The sequence below is a fragment of the Myxine glutinosa genome, chromosome 4 (assembly GCF_964187855.1).
Source record: "Myxine glutinosa chromosome 4, kmMyxGlut1.1, whole genome shotgun sequence".
Lineage (NCBI taxonomy): Eukaryota > Metazoa > Chordata > Myxini > Myxiniformes > Myxinidae > Myxine > Myxine glutinosa.
In genome coordinates, this window is record NC_136264.1 from 59,154,428 (window position 1) to 59,173,885 (window position 19,458).

At 47.0% G+C, this 19,458-nt stretch overlaps 1 protein-coding gene across 1 annotated transcript in view; it reads right to left on the bottom strand.

The window, feature by feature from the left end:
* The window catches only part of LOC144891601 (uncharacterized), a 106,902-nt gene that overhangs the window by 71,232 nt on the left and 16,212 nt on the right, over positions 1-19,458 (bottom strand). The window contains exons 3-6 of the mRNA XM_078775225.1: positions 15,819-18,566; positions 15,337-15,400; positions 15,033-15,170; positions 12,190-12,373 (exon numbers count right to left, since the gene is read on the bottom strand). Of these exons, the coding sequence (XP_078631351.1) occupies positions 12,190-12,373; positions 15,033-15,170; positions 15,337-15,400; positions 15,819-18,566 (3,134 nt within the window). The remainder of the gene's footprint in view (positions 1-12,189; positions 12,374-15,032; positions 15,171-15,336; positions 15,401-15,818; positions 18,567-19,458) is intronic.

The following is a 19,458-nucleotide window of genomic DNA, read 5'->3' on the forward strand; positions in this document are numbered from 1 at the left end:
ACCCACATTCTGATCTCTGACGAATATGTCTTCACTCGTCAGACAAAAACCGTTTGTCCCCAGTCCAACATGAATCAGCACATTTTAAAAGCCAAAGTAATGGCATTACGGCACCTTTACTGTTCAAGACATAGGTCATAGTCATGTTACTCACGTGGCCTTTTGAATGGTAAGCAGGAATGCATTCTCAAGTAAATGTTGTAAAAGCAAAGCAAATCAGCTTTAAGCACCAGTCCATATTTTAAACTTCATCCACATTAATTCATTGTATCTTTTTTAAAGACTCATTAATAAACTAGATGGTATTCATAGAATACGTACCCTGCGCAGTCAACTAGTTGCGAGCCAATGACGTCATCATTAACAACATATTCCCCATATGGAGTTCTTTACAAAGAGCCATGTTTCAATTTTTTCCATGCAGCGGTTTTGGAGATATAGAGGTGCAACATTTTTTGGTTTTTCCAAGATGGCACCTGTACCACAAGACCAATGACGTCATGATTATCAATAAAATATTCTACAGGGGGAACTCCTATGGTGAAAATTTTGTGCCCATCAGACCAACAGTTGCTGAGAAAAACAATTCACAACGATTGGATAAGTGTTGTACTTGTCGAATTATGACGTCATAACGAAGGCACCGATGACATCATCATCAACATATCTTATTCCCCAAGGGCAGTACTTGACAATGAGCCATGTTTCAATTTTTCCCATGGAGTGGTTTTGGAGATAAAGAGGTGCAACCTTTTTCGATGTTTTCCAAGATGGCGTCTGTACCACATTCCCTGAATGAATGAATGATCGTTTTAAGGCCATTTTCCACGCGAGAGCGGGGGTTAGCCTTGCAGGCCCCATAACAATCATGGTTCCCTGTTTTGAGGCAATGTTTTTATGGCCGGATGCCCTTCCTGACGCCAACCCTCGGTCACCTCTTACGATGCGCAGGGATACGGTGTACCTATTCTAAACAGGGGTACACACCGGGATCATTCATCCCAGCAAGCTGGTACTCAAATTTGCCGACCTCAGAAGGATGATAGGCTGAGTCAACCCCTCTGGCGTTAATTCAGCGATCGACCGGAATTCGAAGCCAGGATCCTAGGATCCCAAGCCGGCACCCTAACCGCGACATTCCCTATGACGTTATAATTATCATTAAAAAAATTATACAGGAGGAGCCGCACATATTCAGAAAATTTATTTAGTGTCCATCGGACTAACAGTTGAAGAGGAATTTTTGTTTTATTCATACTGATCAGATCAAGCGTTGTACTTGTCAAATTATGACGTCATAATTAAGGCACCGATGACATCACCATCAACATATCTTATTTCCCATGGTGAGTACTTGACAATGAGCCATGTTTCAATTTTTCCATTGAGCTGTTTGGGAGATAGAGGCGTAACGTTTTTCCAAGATGGCGTCTGTGCCACGTGACCCATGACGTCATAATTATGAATTAAAAAATATACATACAGGCAGAGGCGCTTCTATGGTAAAATTTCATGTCAATCAGACCAACGGTTGCCGAGAAAATGAATTTTTAAAATGTAGACACGTACGGCACACACACGTACGGCACACACACGTACGGCACACACACGTACGGCACGGCACATGTACGCAACTGAATGCTTAACCTCGCTTTTCGCTTCGCGAGCGCAGGCTAACAAGTTGGGTCAGCCGATCAAGACAGGGTTATTTAGACTTCAGCAAAGCATCAAGAACATTGCTGTTCATTTAGATCAAATTATAAATAAGCAAAGTCATAAAGGCATGAACAATGGAATGGAGGGAAACACACCAACAGCAATATAGAGGGATGATCGTCAAAAGTGCCGTTATGTCATATTTATACATAAATTTGATTAAGAATTGAAAGTTTTTAATGTGATAATTTGCATGTGAAAATAATGTACAACAAAGTTTGACGAAATAGGTCAAGGGTTTTGGAAACGTTTATGGAAAAAAAAAACAAAAAAAAACAGACTCACTCTTGTTCACGTTGCCTTCTGAAAGTATTCACATCCTTTAACTTTTTTCACACTGTTGTGTTACAGCCTGAATTAAAAATGGATTAAAATAAGATTTTGTTGTTACTGGTCTGCACATAAAATACCCCATCATATGAAAGTCCATTTTTTTTTGTAAATCTTCATAAAAATTCAAAATGAAATTCAGAAATATCAAATTTACATTAGCATTCTACTGCCTGAGTCAATACATTGTAGAAGCGCTTTTGGCAGCAATTACATTTTCGAGTCTTCTTGGATATGTCTGTTGCAGCTTTGCACATCTGGATTTGGGGTCTCTCCCCCATTCTTCTTTGCAGATTTGCTCAAACTCTCATGTTGGATGGGGAGTGTCACAGCAATCTTCAAGTCTTTCCACAGATTCTCAATGGGACTCAAGTCTGGGCTTTAGCTTTGCCACTCAAGAATTTCATGTTCTTGTTCTGAAGCCATTCCAGTGTTGCTTTGGCTGTATGCTTGGGGTTATTGTCCTGTTGGATTGTAAATCTGCACTGCAGGCTAAGGCACTCTGAAGCAGGTTCTCCTCAAGGATTTGCCTGTATTTGGCTCCAATGATTGTTCCCTCTCTCCTTGCATGTCTTTCAGGCCATGTTGCTGAAAAGCATCCACATAGCATGATGCTGCCACCACCATGCTTCATGGAAGGGATGATGTTAGATGGGTGATGAGCTGTGCTTGGTTTCTACCAGATGTAGCACTTTCAATTCAGGCCCAAGAGTTCAATTTTGTTCATTCAGACGACAGAATATTTTGCCTCATGCTCTCAGTTGTTCCACATACCTTTTTGCAAACTCTAGGCATGCTATCATGTGCCTCTTTCTCAGGAGGCTACAGTCTGGCCACTCTCCCATAAAGCCTAGATTTGTGAAGTGCTGTAGAATATGTGAAGTGTGTTGTCCTTCTGGCATGTTCTCCCATCTCAGCCAAGGAACTCAGTAGGTCTGGCAGTGGTCATTGGGTTATTGGTCACCTCTCTGACCAAGGTCATTCTTGCCTGGTTGCTCAGTTTGGTCGGACGACAATCTCTAGGAAGAGTCTGGGTAGTTCCATTTTTTTTTTTCCATTTCCCAATGATGGAGCTCACTGTGCTTTTGAGAACTTTCAACATGCTAAAATCGTTTTATACCCTCCCCCAGATCTATGCCTCCGTATCGTGCTCTCAGAGTTCTACGGACAGTTCCTTGAACTTCATGGTAGAGTTTCTGCTCTGACATGCACTATCAACTGTGGGACCTTATATAAAAAGGTTTTTTTTTTTTTTCTTTTCTAAATCACGTTCAATCAACTGCAATGGCCAAAGGTGGAATCCGATCAAGTTGTAGAGACATCTCAAGGATGATCAAAGGAAATTGGATGAACCCAAGCTCAATTTGGAGAGTTATAGCAAAGAGGTTGAATATTTATTGACAAGACATTTCAGCTTTTCATTTTTAATTATTTTGTAAAAACATTTAAAACAAGAAAGAGCAATCAAAGATTGCAGACCCTCGCCAGGACGTATTTTCAGTGGTTTTTAAGGCTTTTGTGTTAAAACAAATATGGCGGCCGGACCACGTGACCAATAACGTCATCGTTATTTGTTTTTCTCCACCAATTTATCCCTAGATGATGCTCAAGAAATTTCATCTTGATCGGATGACGTTTTGTACTTGTTGAATTATGACGTCATAATCATCAACATATGTTATTCCACATGAAGAGCTATTTACAATGAGCCATGTCTCAATTTTTTTTCGATGCAGCACTTTCAGATATGGAGGTGCAATTTTTTTTTTCGGTTTTTCCAAGATGGCGGCCGAACCTTGTGACCAATGACATTATTTTTTCTCAACCAATTTATCCCGAGATGCTGCTGAAGAAATTTCATCTTGATTGGATGAAGTTTTGTACTTGTCGAATTATGACATCATAATGGAGGCACCTATGACATCATCATTAACATATTTTATTCCCCATGGAGAGTTCTTTACAATGAGCCACTTCTCATTTTTTTTCTATGCAGCGCTTTTGGAGATATCGAGGCGCAAAAATTTTCGGTTTTTCCAAGATGGCGGCCATACCACGTGACCTATGACGTCATCGTTATAATTTAAAAATTCTACAGGTGGAGTTGCACCTGTAGTGAAAATTTCCTGTCAATCGGAGCAACGGTTGCAGAGAAAATCATATTTATTCTGTGTGGACAAACAAACAAACGGACTCAAATGCAATACCCTCTCCTCTGGCGAGGGTAAAAATTCCACTTTGACATTATGGGGTATTATGTGCAGATCAGTGACAACAAAAAAAAAAAATCGAAATTTAATGCATTTTAAATTTAGGTTGTAACAACAAAATGTGAAAAGTAAAGGGGTGTGAATACTTTCTGAAGGCACTGTGTATACAGGGAGTGGAGAAAAAAATGGAACCACTTTGGTAAATGAAGGATACCAAGCAACAGCTTCCATACAAGTGTGGCCCATGTGTTAATTCAGCAAATAACATCCCAGCATGCTTAGGGTTATGTATAAAAATGCTGCACATGCCTGGTTGCCAATAATTATGGCAAGCATGGCTGCAGAAGGAAACCCCCAAATGCCCCCATTCACAGAGTACATGTGGTCACCCAATGGTTTGATGAGCATGCCAATGATGTAATCCATATGTCATGGCCTTCTCAGTCACCAGATCTGAACACAATGGAATGGAGCATTTATGGGATATTCTGGGACAGTGCCTGAGACAGTTTTCCACCTCTATCGAACAGGTGTGAGTTGATCGACTTTCTCGAGAAAGAATGGTACTGCATCCCTCCTGCAGATTTGCAGACATTGGTGGACTCTATGCCATGGTGCAAACAGGCCGTACTTCCCACACGTGGTGGTCCAACGCCCTATTAAGTGACTTTAAATTCGTCTTTACATTTTTTTTGTGTAGATAATATTAGTAGTAACTAGAACGGGCACTCGGTAGAGCGCATACCTTCGCCGCAGCTACTGTTCTGTACTTGGCATGGGAGTGTAGGGAACAGAACAACAAAAATACGATTTTGACCTTTTCGTGACCTTGACCTTGACCTTTGACCCGATTGCTCCCAAAATCTAATCAAATGTGTCCCGTATAATAACCAATCATCCCACCAAATTTCATGCAATTCGGTTGAATACTTTTTGAGTTATGCGAATAACATACACACACACACACAGACATACAAATAAATACACAGCGATCAAAACATAACCTTCCGCTTTTGCGAAGGTAATAATAAAAGTAGGACTGCAGGTCCTGAAGCTCACCTGGATCAGGAGTAACAGTCACTCAAGCCCCCCACAGATCCCCTCAGACCCTGACATTTTTAATGCCATGAACAGACTTTGGTAAATCATGGGTGATGAAGGTTGTGGTCAAATTTCATTGAATTTGTGTGTGTAGTTTCAGAGAAGAGAGAAAATACATATTTTGAGTGGGGTCAAACCCCTCCACAGACCACCTTACACCTTGATTTTTTTTATGCCATGAACAAACTTTGGTAAATCATGGGTGATGAAGGTTGTGGTCAAATTTCATTGAATTTGTGTGTGTAGTTTCGGAGAAGAGAGAAAATACATATTTTGAGTGGGGTCAAACCCCTCCACAGACCACCTTACACGTTGATTTTTTTTAATGCCATGAACAAACATTGGTATATCATGGGTGATGAAGGCTGTGGGCAAGCTTCATCGAAATTGTGTGCGTAGTTTCAGAGAAGAGAGCAAATACCTATTTTGGGGGGTCATTTTGGGGGTTCTGCTGGTTTTATTACCACAATAACTGCTTTTTTTTTTTTTTTTTTTTTTTTTTTTTTTTTTGTATACCAGATCGAGGCTCGTGAAAGAGCGAACATTAATCACACAGAAAGACAAACAGACACATAAAACAAATAACATCGGGAGCGGTAGACAAGATGGGGAGAGAGGGGGAAGGACACAAACACAACATTTGAGAGCAGGGACCGAGAGACATGGAGACATCGAGAGATCTGTGGGAGGGAGAGGGCTTTGGGGGGGAGGCATGTGAAGGGGGGGAGGCATGTGAAGGGGGGGAGGCATGTGAAGGGGGGGGGGGGGGGTGGGAGAGGTATAAACATATGGACACTGCCAGGATTTCCAGGAAATAAGTTGGAATTTCAAACAAGGTGGATCTGGGGTGAATTAGTGGGGGTAGAAAAGATCAAGGTTATGGATGGGGGAAGATAAGAGATGGTGGTGAACAGCTGTTTTAAAGACCTGGAGGGAGGAGAGGGATTGAAGGGAGTGTGGGAGTTTGTTCCACAGGCGGGAGAAAAGAGGAATGAAAGAGTGAAGGTGAGCAGAGAGCCGAGATTTCGGCAGTTTAACCATCAGAGGGTTGCTGGCAGATCTTGTGCGACCTGTAGGAATATTTGGGGGACAGAGCACAGAGAGAGCTGGGGGAGCAAGGCCGGAGAGGAGTCGGTAGAAGACAGAAAGACCACCTACCTGCCTGCGGTGAGTGAGTGAAAGGCCCTCAGAGATAGCTTCATCGCGGGAGATTCCAATGATTTTGAAAGCTTTGGATTCAACAGCGTGAAGCCGAGCCAGGTGTGAGGCAGGAGCACCAGCCCATAGGGGAGAACAGTATTCCATTGAGCTGCGGATGAAAGCCTTGTAAGTGGTGAGGAGCTCAGGTGTGCCGAGGAAGGACTTCGCACGACGGAGGATGCCCAGTCGGCGACTGGCTTTGGAGGCCAGCTTGGAAATGTGGTTTTCCCAAGAAAGATCATGGCAGATAGTGAGACCCAAAAGCTTGAGTGACAGAACTTCTTGGAGAGGATTGTTGAGAAAGTAGATGGGAGGGTTGTCCAGTCGATCTTTTCGGAGAGACATAGTAAGAGAGTGAGATTTGGCAGGATTGAAAGACATGTTCCACTTGTTTGACCAGTCTGTGATTTTGTCCAGGTCTTCAGAGAGTGAGGAGGCTGCAGACTGCCGATCTGAGGGAAGAGGAATGGAGCGGCAGAGAGTGGAGTCATCAGCAAAGAGATAGAGAGGATTTTCCAGAGAGTCAGAGAGATCATTGATAAAGACCAGAAAAAGCACAGGGCCCAGCACACTTCCTTGGGGAACTCCAGCCTGAACAGGAAGGGGAGATGAGAGAAATCCATTCAGGGCCACACGTTGACTACGACCAGAGAGGAAGTCCGCAAGCCATGCATGGAGATTTCCATGGATACCATAGGAGGAGAGTTTGGTGAGCAGAGCTGGGTGCCAGACCGTATCAAAGGCCCTTGATATGTCAAGGGAGACAGCTCTGATTTCCTGTTTGGCATTGAGGACCTCCATCCATTGTTGAGACAGCAGAAGCAGCATGTCCAGAGTAGAGTGACCTGGTCTGAAACCAAATTGATGATCAGAGATCAAGCCATTGGAGAAGAGGAAAGATTTCATATCCGAAGCAATGATGGATTCCATGACTTTGCTGATAATTGGGAGCAGGCTGATTGGTCTGTAGTTGCAAGGATCTGTTTTTGCACCTTTTTTGTGTAAAGCGGTAATGTTAGCTGATTTCCTGGATGCTGGCAGATTACCTTGAGCAAAAGATAGGGTGAAAAGAACAGAGAGAGGGTGAGATAGAGCGGCAGAGCAGGATTTTAAGACCCGTGGGCTGATGCCGTCTGGTCCAGTTGCAGAATCAGAGTCGAGGTTTGACAAAAACTCCTCCACCTTGTCAGGAGAGAAGGACACAGAGTCCAGGAGCAGTTGGGTTCGACTGGGAAAGGTGGGAACAGAGAGAGATGGGTTTGGGACTAAGGATTTCGAGGCGAACACAGAGTTGAGGCATTCGGCTTTGTCACGTGCGATGTCAACTGTGTGGCCATTTGAGGTAAGGGAGGGGATGGAGGGGGAACAAACACCAGAAACGGATTTGACGAGACGCCACCAGGATTTGGAGGAAGGAGACAGGTTTGAGAGTTCATTCTTGAGTGAGGAGAGATAGTGCTTCCTGGCACTCCTGAGGGTAGACACACACTTGTTCCGAGCTTGGTGGAAGGAACTGAGATTTCCTTCAGTTGGATTAGCCTTCCAAGAGGCAAAGGCAAGTTGTTTCAGGGCAACTGCCTCACCACAAGATTCAGTGTACCATGGACGGGAGGAAGGGTAAGACAATTGAAGGCGAGATGGGATAAATCTGTGCATGAGAGAGATCAGCTTGCTTTGGAAGAATTCCCAGGAAGAATTGATGTCAGAGGCAGTGGAGATGGGAGACCAATCCAGACGATTGATGGCTGCTTGAAGACCGTCCCAGTCGGCCTGAGTGAAATGCCAGACTCGTCGACGCTGAGGAGGCTCTCTGAGAATGGCCAGAGAGATGTCCACTTTGACAAGCACATGATCAGAAGAACCGATTGGAGCAGAAGAAGAGCAGCAGACATTAGCAGGGAAGTTTGTCATAACCAAGTCTAGAAGAGAAGATACTCCATTGGCTGAGATCCGGGTCGGGAAATTGACAGATTGTGTCAATCCCAGTGAGTCACAGAAGTCCTTTGCTGAGGTGCCATGACTAGTGAGAGAGGAACCCACACCCAACCAGGTGGCATGATGACAGTTGAAGTCACCACATATGAGGAAGAGAGAGTTGGGATGAGTGGATAGAAGTTGGTCCATGTTGTCAGACATTGAAATGTAGATGGAGTCATCACTGTTTGGGGGACGGTACAGAACACATATGAACAAAAGGTGGGAGCGGAGAGGAAGCCGTAACCAGAGGTACTCCTGCGGGTGAGGAGGAAAGAGAGCAGTGCAAGGAGAGTGAGGAAGAGAGTTTTTGACAAAGATAGCCACCCCACCACCAGGCCGAGGCTCAGGTCTATCATACCGGAGGAGGGAGTAACCAGGAAGAGATATTAAGGAATCAGAGACATCTTGAAGGAGGAAAGTCTCTGTTAAGCAGATCAAGTCTGGATTGTCAGAAGCAACCTGTATGGAGAGATCAGTCAGGTTTGAGCGAAGGCCCCGGATGTTTGAGGTCCATACCGTTAATGAAGAGAGAGGGGGAGCATCCGGTACAGGACAGGGGAGGGGAGGAGTAGGGTAAGATGAAGGATGAGAGGGGGAGGTAGGGAGAGCAGTTGATAGTGTTTCAGATGTTGCAGAAGAGTTCCAAGAAAGGGAAGGATGAGGAGGATGAAAGGTTTGCTGGTGAAGGGATGCGGCACAGTGAGGGGTTGTTTGAGGGGGGGCAGAGGAAAGTAGAAGGTTTGGGGGGGTGGAGGTATGAGATAGAAGGGAGACGAAGTGGGGAGGAGGCAGCTTGGAGGAGGAGGGGGGAGGAGAGAGAATTGGAGAGGAATGGTATGGGGGGAGAATTGAATGGGAGGGATTGGGGGGGAGTTTTGAAGGGGAGGAGTGAGGGGGGGGGATTAGGAGGGGAGGGGCAAAGGGGAAGTTTAGGAGGGGAAGGGCAAGGGGGGAGTTCAGGAGTGGAGGGGCAAGGGGGGAGTTTAAGAGTGGAGGGGCAAGGGGGAAGTTTCGGAGTGTAGGTGCAAGGGGGGGGATTTGGATGGGAGGGGCAAGAGGGGAGTTTAGAAAGTGGATGATTAATGAAAGACGAACATTGATAACAAATTGGGTTTGTTGTGATTTTCAAGTTAGCAATCCGGTTCAGGATGATGGAGGAGGGATGGAATGAATGTGAATTTAGACCATGTAGTGAGGGAGACGTATAAGATATTGAATTTCTTTTTTTTGAAGTGGAATGAGTTGGAGAGGAAATTGAGAAAAGCCTTTTAAATAGGAAGAAAAACAGCGTGTTGTAATATACCACTGAATAAAAAACAGAGGGGGAAAGGTTAAACATATTTAAAAATATTTAAACAGAACTATGAACAATCTTATATGCACAAAAATACCAACGGGGGGAGAGCCGAGAGGGACCACCACGAGTTACGTGAACAGGGCAAACGGTGGATGGCAAGGAGATAATGGGGGCGGGGCGAACAGCACACCTGGACAGAAAATACAGGATGAGACAACAGTACACGTGGAGAAAAGAAAAGAAATGTTTTTGGTTTTTTTTTTTGGTTTTTTTGGGGGGGGGGGGGGGGGTGGGGATTTAGAACGTTAGACAGTATTATGTTCGGGGTAGAAGGGAAAAAACCAAGAGCCAAGCAAAACACACTTAAGTTAACAAAACACCGACGGGGGTACAACTACAGTACAAGGCCACACACGAGGAGCAGAACACGATTAATTAAATACGAGTTACAGGAAATTCAAACCAAAACTAACTATATAATCAAACAATATCACATGGACGATAAAATAACGAATTGAAATTTGACAATCTATCTGGGGAAATGGGGGAGAAACACGTGGTCGAAGAACGAACGAACGAATAAGAAAGAATAAACGAATGAGCACAGAGAAGGTAATGTCTTTTTTTTTTGTTTTTTTGAGTTGAGATTTACATAAGGAAGTAGGCTTTGGGGTGGAAAGACTGCGAAAACAGAGAACGAAAGTTATTGGATCACAAACGACAGGCGCTGAGAGAAAAACAAAGCCTCAAGGTTGTACAGTGTACACTGTACAGGGCCTCGAGACGACACGAATTAACGCGATTTTCAATACAGGTATGAAAGATTTGCACCGAAAATCTTTGACGGGACAATATACGTACATACACCATAAAAGAAATACAGTTATAACGAAAATACAAATTGGAACAATGACTTAACTTCGATTTCGATGGAGAGCGTGGAGACCTGCGAAAAAACGAACCGTCGCCAGCAAGACCGGAAACGGAAGTGAGAGGGGGAGCATCCGGTACAGGTACAGTTACAGGTACATCCGGTACAGTTACCCCCCCCTGTTTGAAAATACAATTACATATTTTGTTGAAATATACAGTTAGTTCAGTATACAGTTGGCTTAGCGGTTAGGGTGCCGGCTTGGGATCCTAGGATCCTGGGTTCGAATCCCGGTCGATCGCTGAATTAACGCCGGGGGGGTTGACTCAGCCTGTCATCCTTCCGAGGTCGGCAAATTGAGTACCAGCTTGCTGGGATGAATGATCACTGTGTGTACCCCGATTTAGAATAGGCACACCGTATCCCTGCGCATCGTAAGAGCGTGACCAAGGGTTGGGGTCAGGAAGGGCATCCGGCCATAAAAACATTGCCTCAAACAGGGAACCATGATTGTCATGGGGCCCGCAAGCCTAACCCCCGCTCCAGTGGGGAAAATGGCCTTAAAACGATCATTCATTCATATAGTTAGTTCAGTAGATAAGCTTTTCAGGCACTTGAATAAATACAATGCAGACACGTATGTACATAGATACATACGTACGCACTGATTTATAAAGCCCCGCTTTACGCTTCGCACAGGATGTAACAATTTCATTACATCTTAAAATAAAGGCTCAGCCCCAGAGCACACAAGATGCAATCTCTTTCTTGGGCAGGTTTCTGAAATTTCACTCCAAAGACAGATTTAGGAAGGGGACTTCTTTGTCATTATTGTCACCAGACATCTATGAATGCAAGCTCAGGGAGCACCCATTAAACCATGAGGTGCAAACATTAGAATTTTCTTGTATGTTATTGACAGTCAAATTATACACTTGAAGCACAGTTTATATTTTCCAAAAGAAAGCCATAATGCCGGGCACTATTGTTCTCTACGACAACAGATAAGTTGGTAGTCTCTCACTTTCTCATTTCTATCTAGGCTTTGGGATATCTTCGATTATCCACCATCTGTTCTTCTTTGTCACCATGCAAAGCCCCAACCGAACTTTGTTTCTAGTCATTCCTTTAACTTACTCAAATGTCTATATAATAACTGCCTTCCTCACTCGATTCAATTCCACTTCAAAATTCATGCCGTCAACTGATATGCCAATGGGAATTGACAAAAATGGAAAATACACACAAATCCTGGTTGCTATTGTCATGGCATTAGTAGGCAAAGTGGAAACTTTCATTATTCAATTACATCATTAAGCACATTAAAGGGGGAAAAAAAAAAAATCTGCTAATTGGCTGAAGCCTGGTAGATCTGGATACTTCGCTCACTGCTATATTATGGAAGCATATGGGTATAAACCCTAAAATTATATATTTTAATACGGTAACAAAAGATTTGTTTCAATGAGATGATAGGTAGCACAAACCTCAAAAGCATCCTCAATGCCATCCTCTGTGATACCTTCATGAGTCTCTTGTGCTGCAGCTACTTTGTCAGCTTGGTACTTGAGCACAAAGAATGATTCCTCTGTAGCCAAGGTGAGCAGCTCTCCTGAATCTGACCAGAACACCTGCATAGAATTGCCAAGATTGCAGTTATATTCACAAATACTGCAGATTCGTTCAAATACACCGAATTATGAAACATTGCAAAACTGAGCCAAATTATCTGAATTTTCAACACCATCTATACTAGGTGGTTTAGGTAAGGAGCTGGCAAAGTGGTGCAGACAGTGGAGAGCCATCGGAGCAGATGCAGATTCAAAACCGGAAGAAAGCAGTTTTCAGGATTTTGATTCTCAGATTTTGAGAAACGGCTCATTTTTGCAATGGAGTCAGCATTCGTTGTCATTTCTTTAATGAACAGGAATACCACAAATAATTACATCACTCTTTACCTGTGAATAAAAACAAATGCTCATTCAAAATTAACCTTCATAGGGGGGAAAATCTGGCTGCCCTGTCTGATCTGGTGCAAAAAGCTAGCTATTTCCAACATTATATTTGGAAAAGGCACCACCGGCCGAAATATCTGTGGCCAAATAGAAAAAAAAGGTTAATTATATGCAACTAGAGAGTTCAGATAACACCTTAACCCATGGTCTTGAAAAAAAAGAAAAAAAAAAGAACATGGGTGTGGTCTGCAAATGGCAAGCTTGATTAGTCGTGATGATCTAAAATGCCGCACTATTTTGTCCAAGTAAAGCTAAACTAGAGGTTTTTGAAGTGCCAAAAAGGGGATTTGTATTCTAGTGTTCAAGCACATAATTCAATTGAAAAAAAAAAGTACAGGTACATTCAAAGTACACCACCCCCAATCCCCCCGTGCCAAATAATTAAATATCCTACAGCGCGGCATTGCCGGGGCGCCTCGGGCGCCTGGCAATACCGCCGTGCAACTCATAGAGACTGTATTTGGAGGGAGAGGTGCACAATATTCGATTGATTAATTGCATAATTAAAATCAATAAAAGATTGTCATAAAATATTTTCTTAATCAATTGGCTAATAGCATAACTAAACCACTAGTGCTTGATCCGAAGATGTAACTTTTAGAAATGTAATTAAATAAGTCATTAATAAAAAAATAAAAAAATAAAATTTATTAATCAATAAATAATTAATCGATTAATTGATTAATCAATGAATCAAAAATACCCTTTACAGACAAATCACCTGGTCATCGTCATGTCCAAATATCAGCTTCCTAGCTCAAAAGGTGCCCGAGATATTGGCCAGATGAGAAAGAAAATAAATAAATGATTAATGAGGAAAATAAAGAAATAATAATCATTAAAAATTAAATAATTAATCAATTGGCTAATACAACACATAAACCACCACCATTTCATCCGAATCTGTAACTTAAATTTTTTAAATTAATTAAGTCATTAATTTAAAAATTAAATAATGAATCAATTAATTAATTGATCAATAAATCAAAAATACCCTTTACAGCCAAATCACTTGGTCATTGTCATGTCCAAATATCAGCTTCCTAGCTCAAAAGGTGCCTGAGATATTGCCCAGATGAGAAAATAAATAAATAATTAATTAATAATGAAGAGAAATAAATAATAATCATAAAAAAATAAAAAATTAACCAATTCGCCGATGGAACACATAAACCACCACCATTTCATCAGAATCTGCAACCTAAAATTTTTTTTTGTCATTAATCGAATAATTAAATAATTAATCGATTAATTAATTGATTAATTAATAAATCAAAAATAGCCTTTGCAGCCAAATCACTTGGTCATTGGCATGTCCAAATATCAGCTTCCTAACTCAAAAGGTGCCTGACAATGGCCAGAAGAGAAAGGAAATGTATAAGTACTTAATTAATCGCTAATAATTAAATAACTCATCAATTAATGGATTAATCAAAAAACAAAAAATTACCTTTTTTGACAAAGGACTTGCTCACTATTGTGACGAAATTTCAGCTTTTGAGCTCAAAGGATGGCTGAGATATTGCCCAGACAAACAAGAAAGAAAACAAGTAAACAAACAACCAGAGTGAAAACGGAGTACTCCCTTTCAGCGTGCGCCACTGCCGAGCCCCCTTCGGTGCCCGGCAATGACGATATGCAGCGCCTGGAGATGGCATAGGAAAGGTGCGGTGTACAATTTTTAATGCTGTATAATTTTTTTTTTAAAGAAATTTACTACAGTTGATTACACAACCTTATCTAAAACTTTACATGAATTATTCGCACCTGGTGTTTGTGTCCTTCATGACATCCTTGAAACTAAGTTTTCTGTTTGGAATGATTTTCAATCTTGTATGAATGCCAGACAGGCCGACAAAGTAAAAAACATTACCTCACTCCTCTCTGCGCAAGTGCGATTGGGACCAATTCAGAGCCAAAGTACTGCTTGCTAAACTACAGGTTTGTGTTCCAATTCGTGTTCAAAACAAAACATTGCATTGAAATTAAGTTGTCCATCGATCAAACTGACGTTTGTGGACGGACAAAATGACCCAATTGCTTAACTCCACTTTTCGCTTTGTACACATGGGGAAAAATGATACAAAACATGTATCTGAGTGGGCAGTTGACTATTCTCGAAATCATACTTTTCCACTAAGTATTCACTGGAATTGGAGTGGGGAGAGGGGCAAAACACCACCTGAGTATTCGGTTTAAGAAAATATACATGTTATAAGGGCAATGATGAAAATGAGGTTCGGTCTCACCATCTACAAATTGTATAGGGATGATGCCTCAACACCTCACTCCCACCCCCTTGGAAGGTACTTCACCTGGCACACAATGTCTGCAGTCCCAGATGAAGACCACTCGGAGGTCTAAATGTCAGACCATAGCCTTGCCCGATGTAAGCAGCTATGCTAGTTGGTGGTGCTTTCAGTCTTGAATGTGGATCTTCCCAATTGCAACCACTTTAGTTGCAAACAAATGAATGCATGCATTAACATAAAATACATGCACAAATAAGGAAGCATGTGCAAGTAATATTTCCAAATCATAGCAAAGATCCGTCAATGAAAACCTGGTAGCAAAACACATTTCTGCCTAGCAACATCATCACAAGGTTTCAGTGATTACCCGTATAAACCTGTTGCTATATTTGAGCCACAGATAATTGGACCCTTTATCAGCCAAGACCAAGCTGCACAAACAAGGCCATTAATCAAGGCCACAATACAACAGGCTGACGTAATAAAAAGTACAAAATCCACCCACCCCTGAGTCCCCTCCCCCTCCCAAAAAAAACAAAAAAAAAAACACAAACAGCTTCTTGATCTTCACTTCCTCATCAAACTTTTAGGATCTTAGATTGTACTCGAGATACCAAAGCATTTTTATATTACAATTACAATCGTTCAGGACAATATACATACAGCATATACATACAGTGCCCTCCATAAGTATTGGGACAGTGAAGTCAAATTTGTTATTATTGCTATATGCTCAAAAAATTTGGATTTGATATCAAAAGATGAATACGAGGCAAGAGTAGAGAAAGTCAGATTTTATTTCTTGTAACTTCTATGTATTTTGTACTTCTATGTACTTCTATGTACGACCCGAGGTCGGAACCTCGGGCGTCGTGGTCGGAACCTCGGGCGTCGTGGTCGGAACCTCGGGCGTCGTGGTCGGAACCTCGGGCGTCGTGGTCGGAACCTCGGGCGTCGTGGTCGGAACCTCGGGCGTCGTGGTCGGCACCTCGGGCGTCGTGGTCGGCACCTCGGGCGTCGTGGTCGGAACCTCGGGCGTCGTGGTCGGAACCTCGGGCGTCGTGGTCGGAACCTCGGGCGTCGTGGTCGGAACCTCGGGCGTCGTGGTCGGAACCTCGGGCGTCGTGGTCGGAACCTCGGGCGTCGTGGTCGGAACCTCGGGCGTCGTGGTCGGCACCTCGGGCGTCGTGGTCGGAACCTCGGGCGTCGTGGTCGGAACCTCGGGCGTCGTGGTCGGAACCTCGGGCGTCGTGGTCGGAACCTCGGGCGTCGTGGTCGGAACCTCGGGCGTCGTGGTCGGAACCTCGGGCGTCGTGGTCGGAACCTCGGGCGTCGTGGTCGGAACCTCGGGCGTCGTGGTCGGAACCTCGGGCGTCGTGGTCGGAACCTCGGGCGTCGTGGTCGGAACCTCGGGCGTCGTGGTCGGAACCTCGGGCGTCGTGGTCGGAACCTCGGGCGTGGTGGTCGGAACCTCGGGCGTCGTGGTCGGAACCTCGGGCGTCGTGGTCGGCACCTCGGGCGTCGTGGTCGGCACCTCGGGCGTCGTGGTCGGCACCTCGGGCGTCGTGGTCGGCACCTCGGGCGTCGTGGTCGGCACCTCGGGCGTCGTGGTCGGCACCTCGGGCGTCGTGGTCGGCACCTCGGGCGTCGTGGTCGGCACCTCGGGCGTCGTGGTCGGCACCTCGGGCGTCGTGGTCGGCACCTCGGGCGTCGTGGTCGGCACCTCGGGCGTCGTGGTCGGCACCTCGGGCGTCGTGGTCGGCACCTCGGGCGTCGTGGTCGGCACCTCGGGCGTCGTGGTCGGCACCTCGGGCGTCGTGGTCGGCACCTCGGGAGTCGTGGTCGGCACCTCGGGCGTCGTGGTCGGCACCTCGGGCGTCGTGGTCGGCACCTCGGGCGTCGTGGTCGGCACCTCGGGCGTCGTGGTCGGAACCTCGGGCGTCGTGGTCGGAACCTCGGGCGTCGTGGTCGGAACCTCGGGCGTCGTGGTCGGAACCTCGGGCGTCGTGGTCGGAACCTCGGGCGTCGTGGTCGGAACCTCGGGCGTCGTGGTCGGCACCTCGGGCGTCGTGGTCGGCACCTCGGGCGTCGTGGTCGGAACCTCGGGCGTCGTGGTCGGCACCTCGGGCGTCGTGGTCGGAACCTCGGGCGTCGTGGTCGGAACCTCGGGCGTCGTGGTCGGAACCTCGGGCGTCGTGGTCGGAACCTCGGGCGTCGTGGTCGGAACCTCGGGCGTCGTGGTCGGCACCTCGGGCGTCGTGGTCGGCACCTCGGGCGTCGTGGTCGGCACCTCGGGCGTCGTGGTCGGCACCTCGGGCGTCGTGGTCGGCACCTCGGGCGTCGTGGTCGGCACCTCGGGCGTCGTGGTCGGCACCTCGGGCGTCGTGGTCGGCACCTCGGGCGTCGTGGTCGGCACCTCGGGCGTCGTGGTCGGCACCTCGGGCGTCGTGGTCGGCACCTCGGGCGTCGTGGTCGGAACCTCGGGCGTCGTGGTCGGCACCTCGGGCGTCGTGGTCGGCACCTCGGGCGTCGTGGTCGGAACCTCGGGCGTCGTGGTCGGAACCTCGGGCGTCGTGGTCGGAACCTCGGGCGTCGTGGTCGGCACCTCGGGCGTCGTGGTCGGCACCTCGGGCGTCGTGGTCGGCACCTCGGGCGTCGTGGTCGGCACCTCGGGCGTCGTGGTCGGCACCTCGGGCGTCGTGGTCGGCACCTCGGGCGTCGTGGTCGGCACCTCGGGCGTCGTGGTCGGCACCTCGGGCGTCGTGGTCGGCACCTCGGGCGTCGTGGTCGGAACCTCGGGCGTCGTGGTCGGCACCTCGGGCGTCGTGGTCGGAAGCTCGGGCGTCGTGGTCGGAACCTCGGGCGTCGTGGTCGGAACCTCGGGCGTCGTGGTCGGAACCTCGGGCGTCGTGGTCGGAACCTCGGGCGTCGTGGTCGGAACCTCGGGCGTCGTGGTCGGAACCTCGGGCGTCGTGGTCGGAACCTCGGGCGTCGTGGTCGGAACCTCGGGCGTCGTGGTCGGAACCTCGGGCGTCGTGGTCGGAACCTCGGGCGTCGTGGTCGGAACCTCGGGCGTCGTGGTCGGAACCTCGGGCGTCGTGGTCGGAACCTCGGGCGTCGTGGTCGGAACCTCGGGCGTCGTGGTCGGAACCTCGGGCGTCGTGGTCGGCACCTCGGGCGTCGTGGTCGGCACCTCGGGCGTCGTGGTCGGCACCTCGGGCGTCGTGGTCGGCACCTCGGGCGTCGTGGTCGGCACCTCGGGCGTCGTGGTCGGCACCTCGGGCGTCGTGGTCGGCACCTCGGGCGTCGTGGTCGGCACCTCGGGCGTCGTGGTCGGCACCTCGGGCGTCGTGGTCGGCACCTCGGGCGTCGTGGTCGGCACCTCGGGCGTCGTGGTCGGCACCTCGGGCGTCGTGGTCGGCACCTCGGGCGTCGTGGTCGGCACCTCGGGCGTCGTGGTCGGCGACGGCCCCTCGGGCGTCGTGGTCGGCGACGGCCCCTCGGGCGTCGTGGTCGGCGACGGCCCCTCGGGCGTCGTGGTCGGCGACGGCCCCTCGGGCGTCGTGGTCTGAGCCGTGCTTGATGTGTTCAGAGTCCCTGCGGTGTAAAACAATGTACAGTATTGTGAATAAACGTTTTAAAAACTACATTAGGCAAGATAAAAAAAATGAGTTGGTGATCGTCCTTTTTTCTCAAAAGTTCGGGTAGGGAGGGAGGTTTTTATTTTTATTTTTTATTTTTTTTTCCTACTTTCCATTGAGTTTTGTTGACATGGAAAAATATAAAATAAAGACTCCTTTCTCCTCAAAATGATTTAATTTCTTCATTCATCTCACAGATTTACAGACATTGCCCAAATCTCTATGAAACACAGTGTTTGTGTGATTTTGGATGATGTTGAATGTCCTAGCTGAGCTTGGTAGTGAAAGGGCAAGACACCTGTACATGTATATACACCATTGTGGCGGACACAAAAGCCCACTGGCGTGGTGACATCATTCCACGCACCAAGTGGGCGGTGGCCACGTCCGAGGGGTAGGCGTGGCCTCATGAGAGACACCGGGCGCCCAGCCCGGATTGTTACAGTGTAGTCTTGAATAAAGGCGTTTATATGTTACCGCTTGTCCGCTTCCTCCTTGCTCACAAGCAGCGCGCGTAACGCCGCGCTTTATTGGTGACCCTCGACGTTGGATCTGCCGGAGCGATCCTTCCACACGCGACGCCATCGCCATGGCCGCCTTCGTCAAACTTCCGGAATTTTGGGAGGCTCAGGCCGAAGTCTGGTTCGTCCAGGCCGAAGCCCAATTTCAGCTTCGGCACCTCACCGGCGATGACACGCGCTACTGCCACGTCGTCGCCTCCCTCGGGCCCGGCACGGCCGCTCGAGTTGTGTCCGTCCTTCGCCACCCACCGGACGGCCACAAGTACGAGGCACTCAAGCGGCTACTCCTAGCCACGTTCAGACTCACGGACGACGCACGGGCCGACC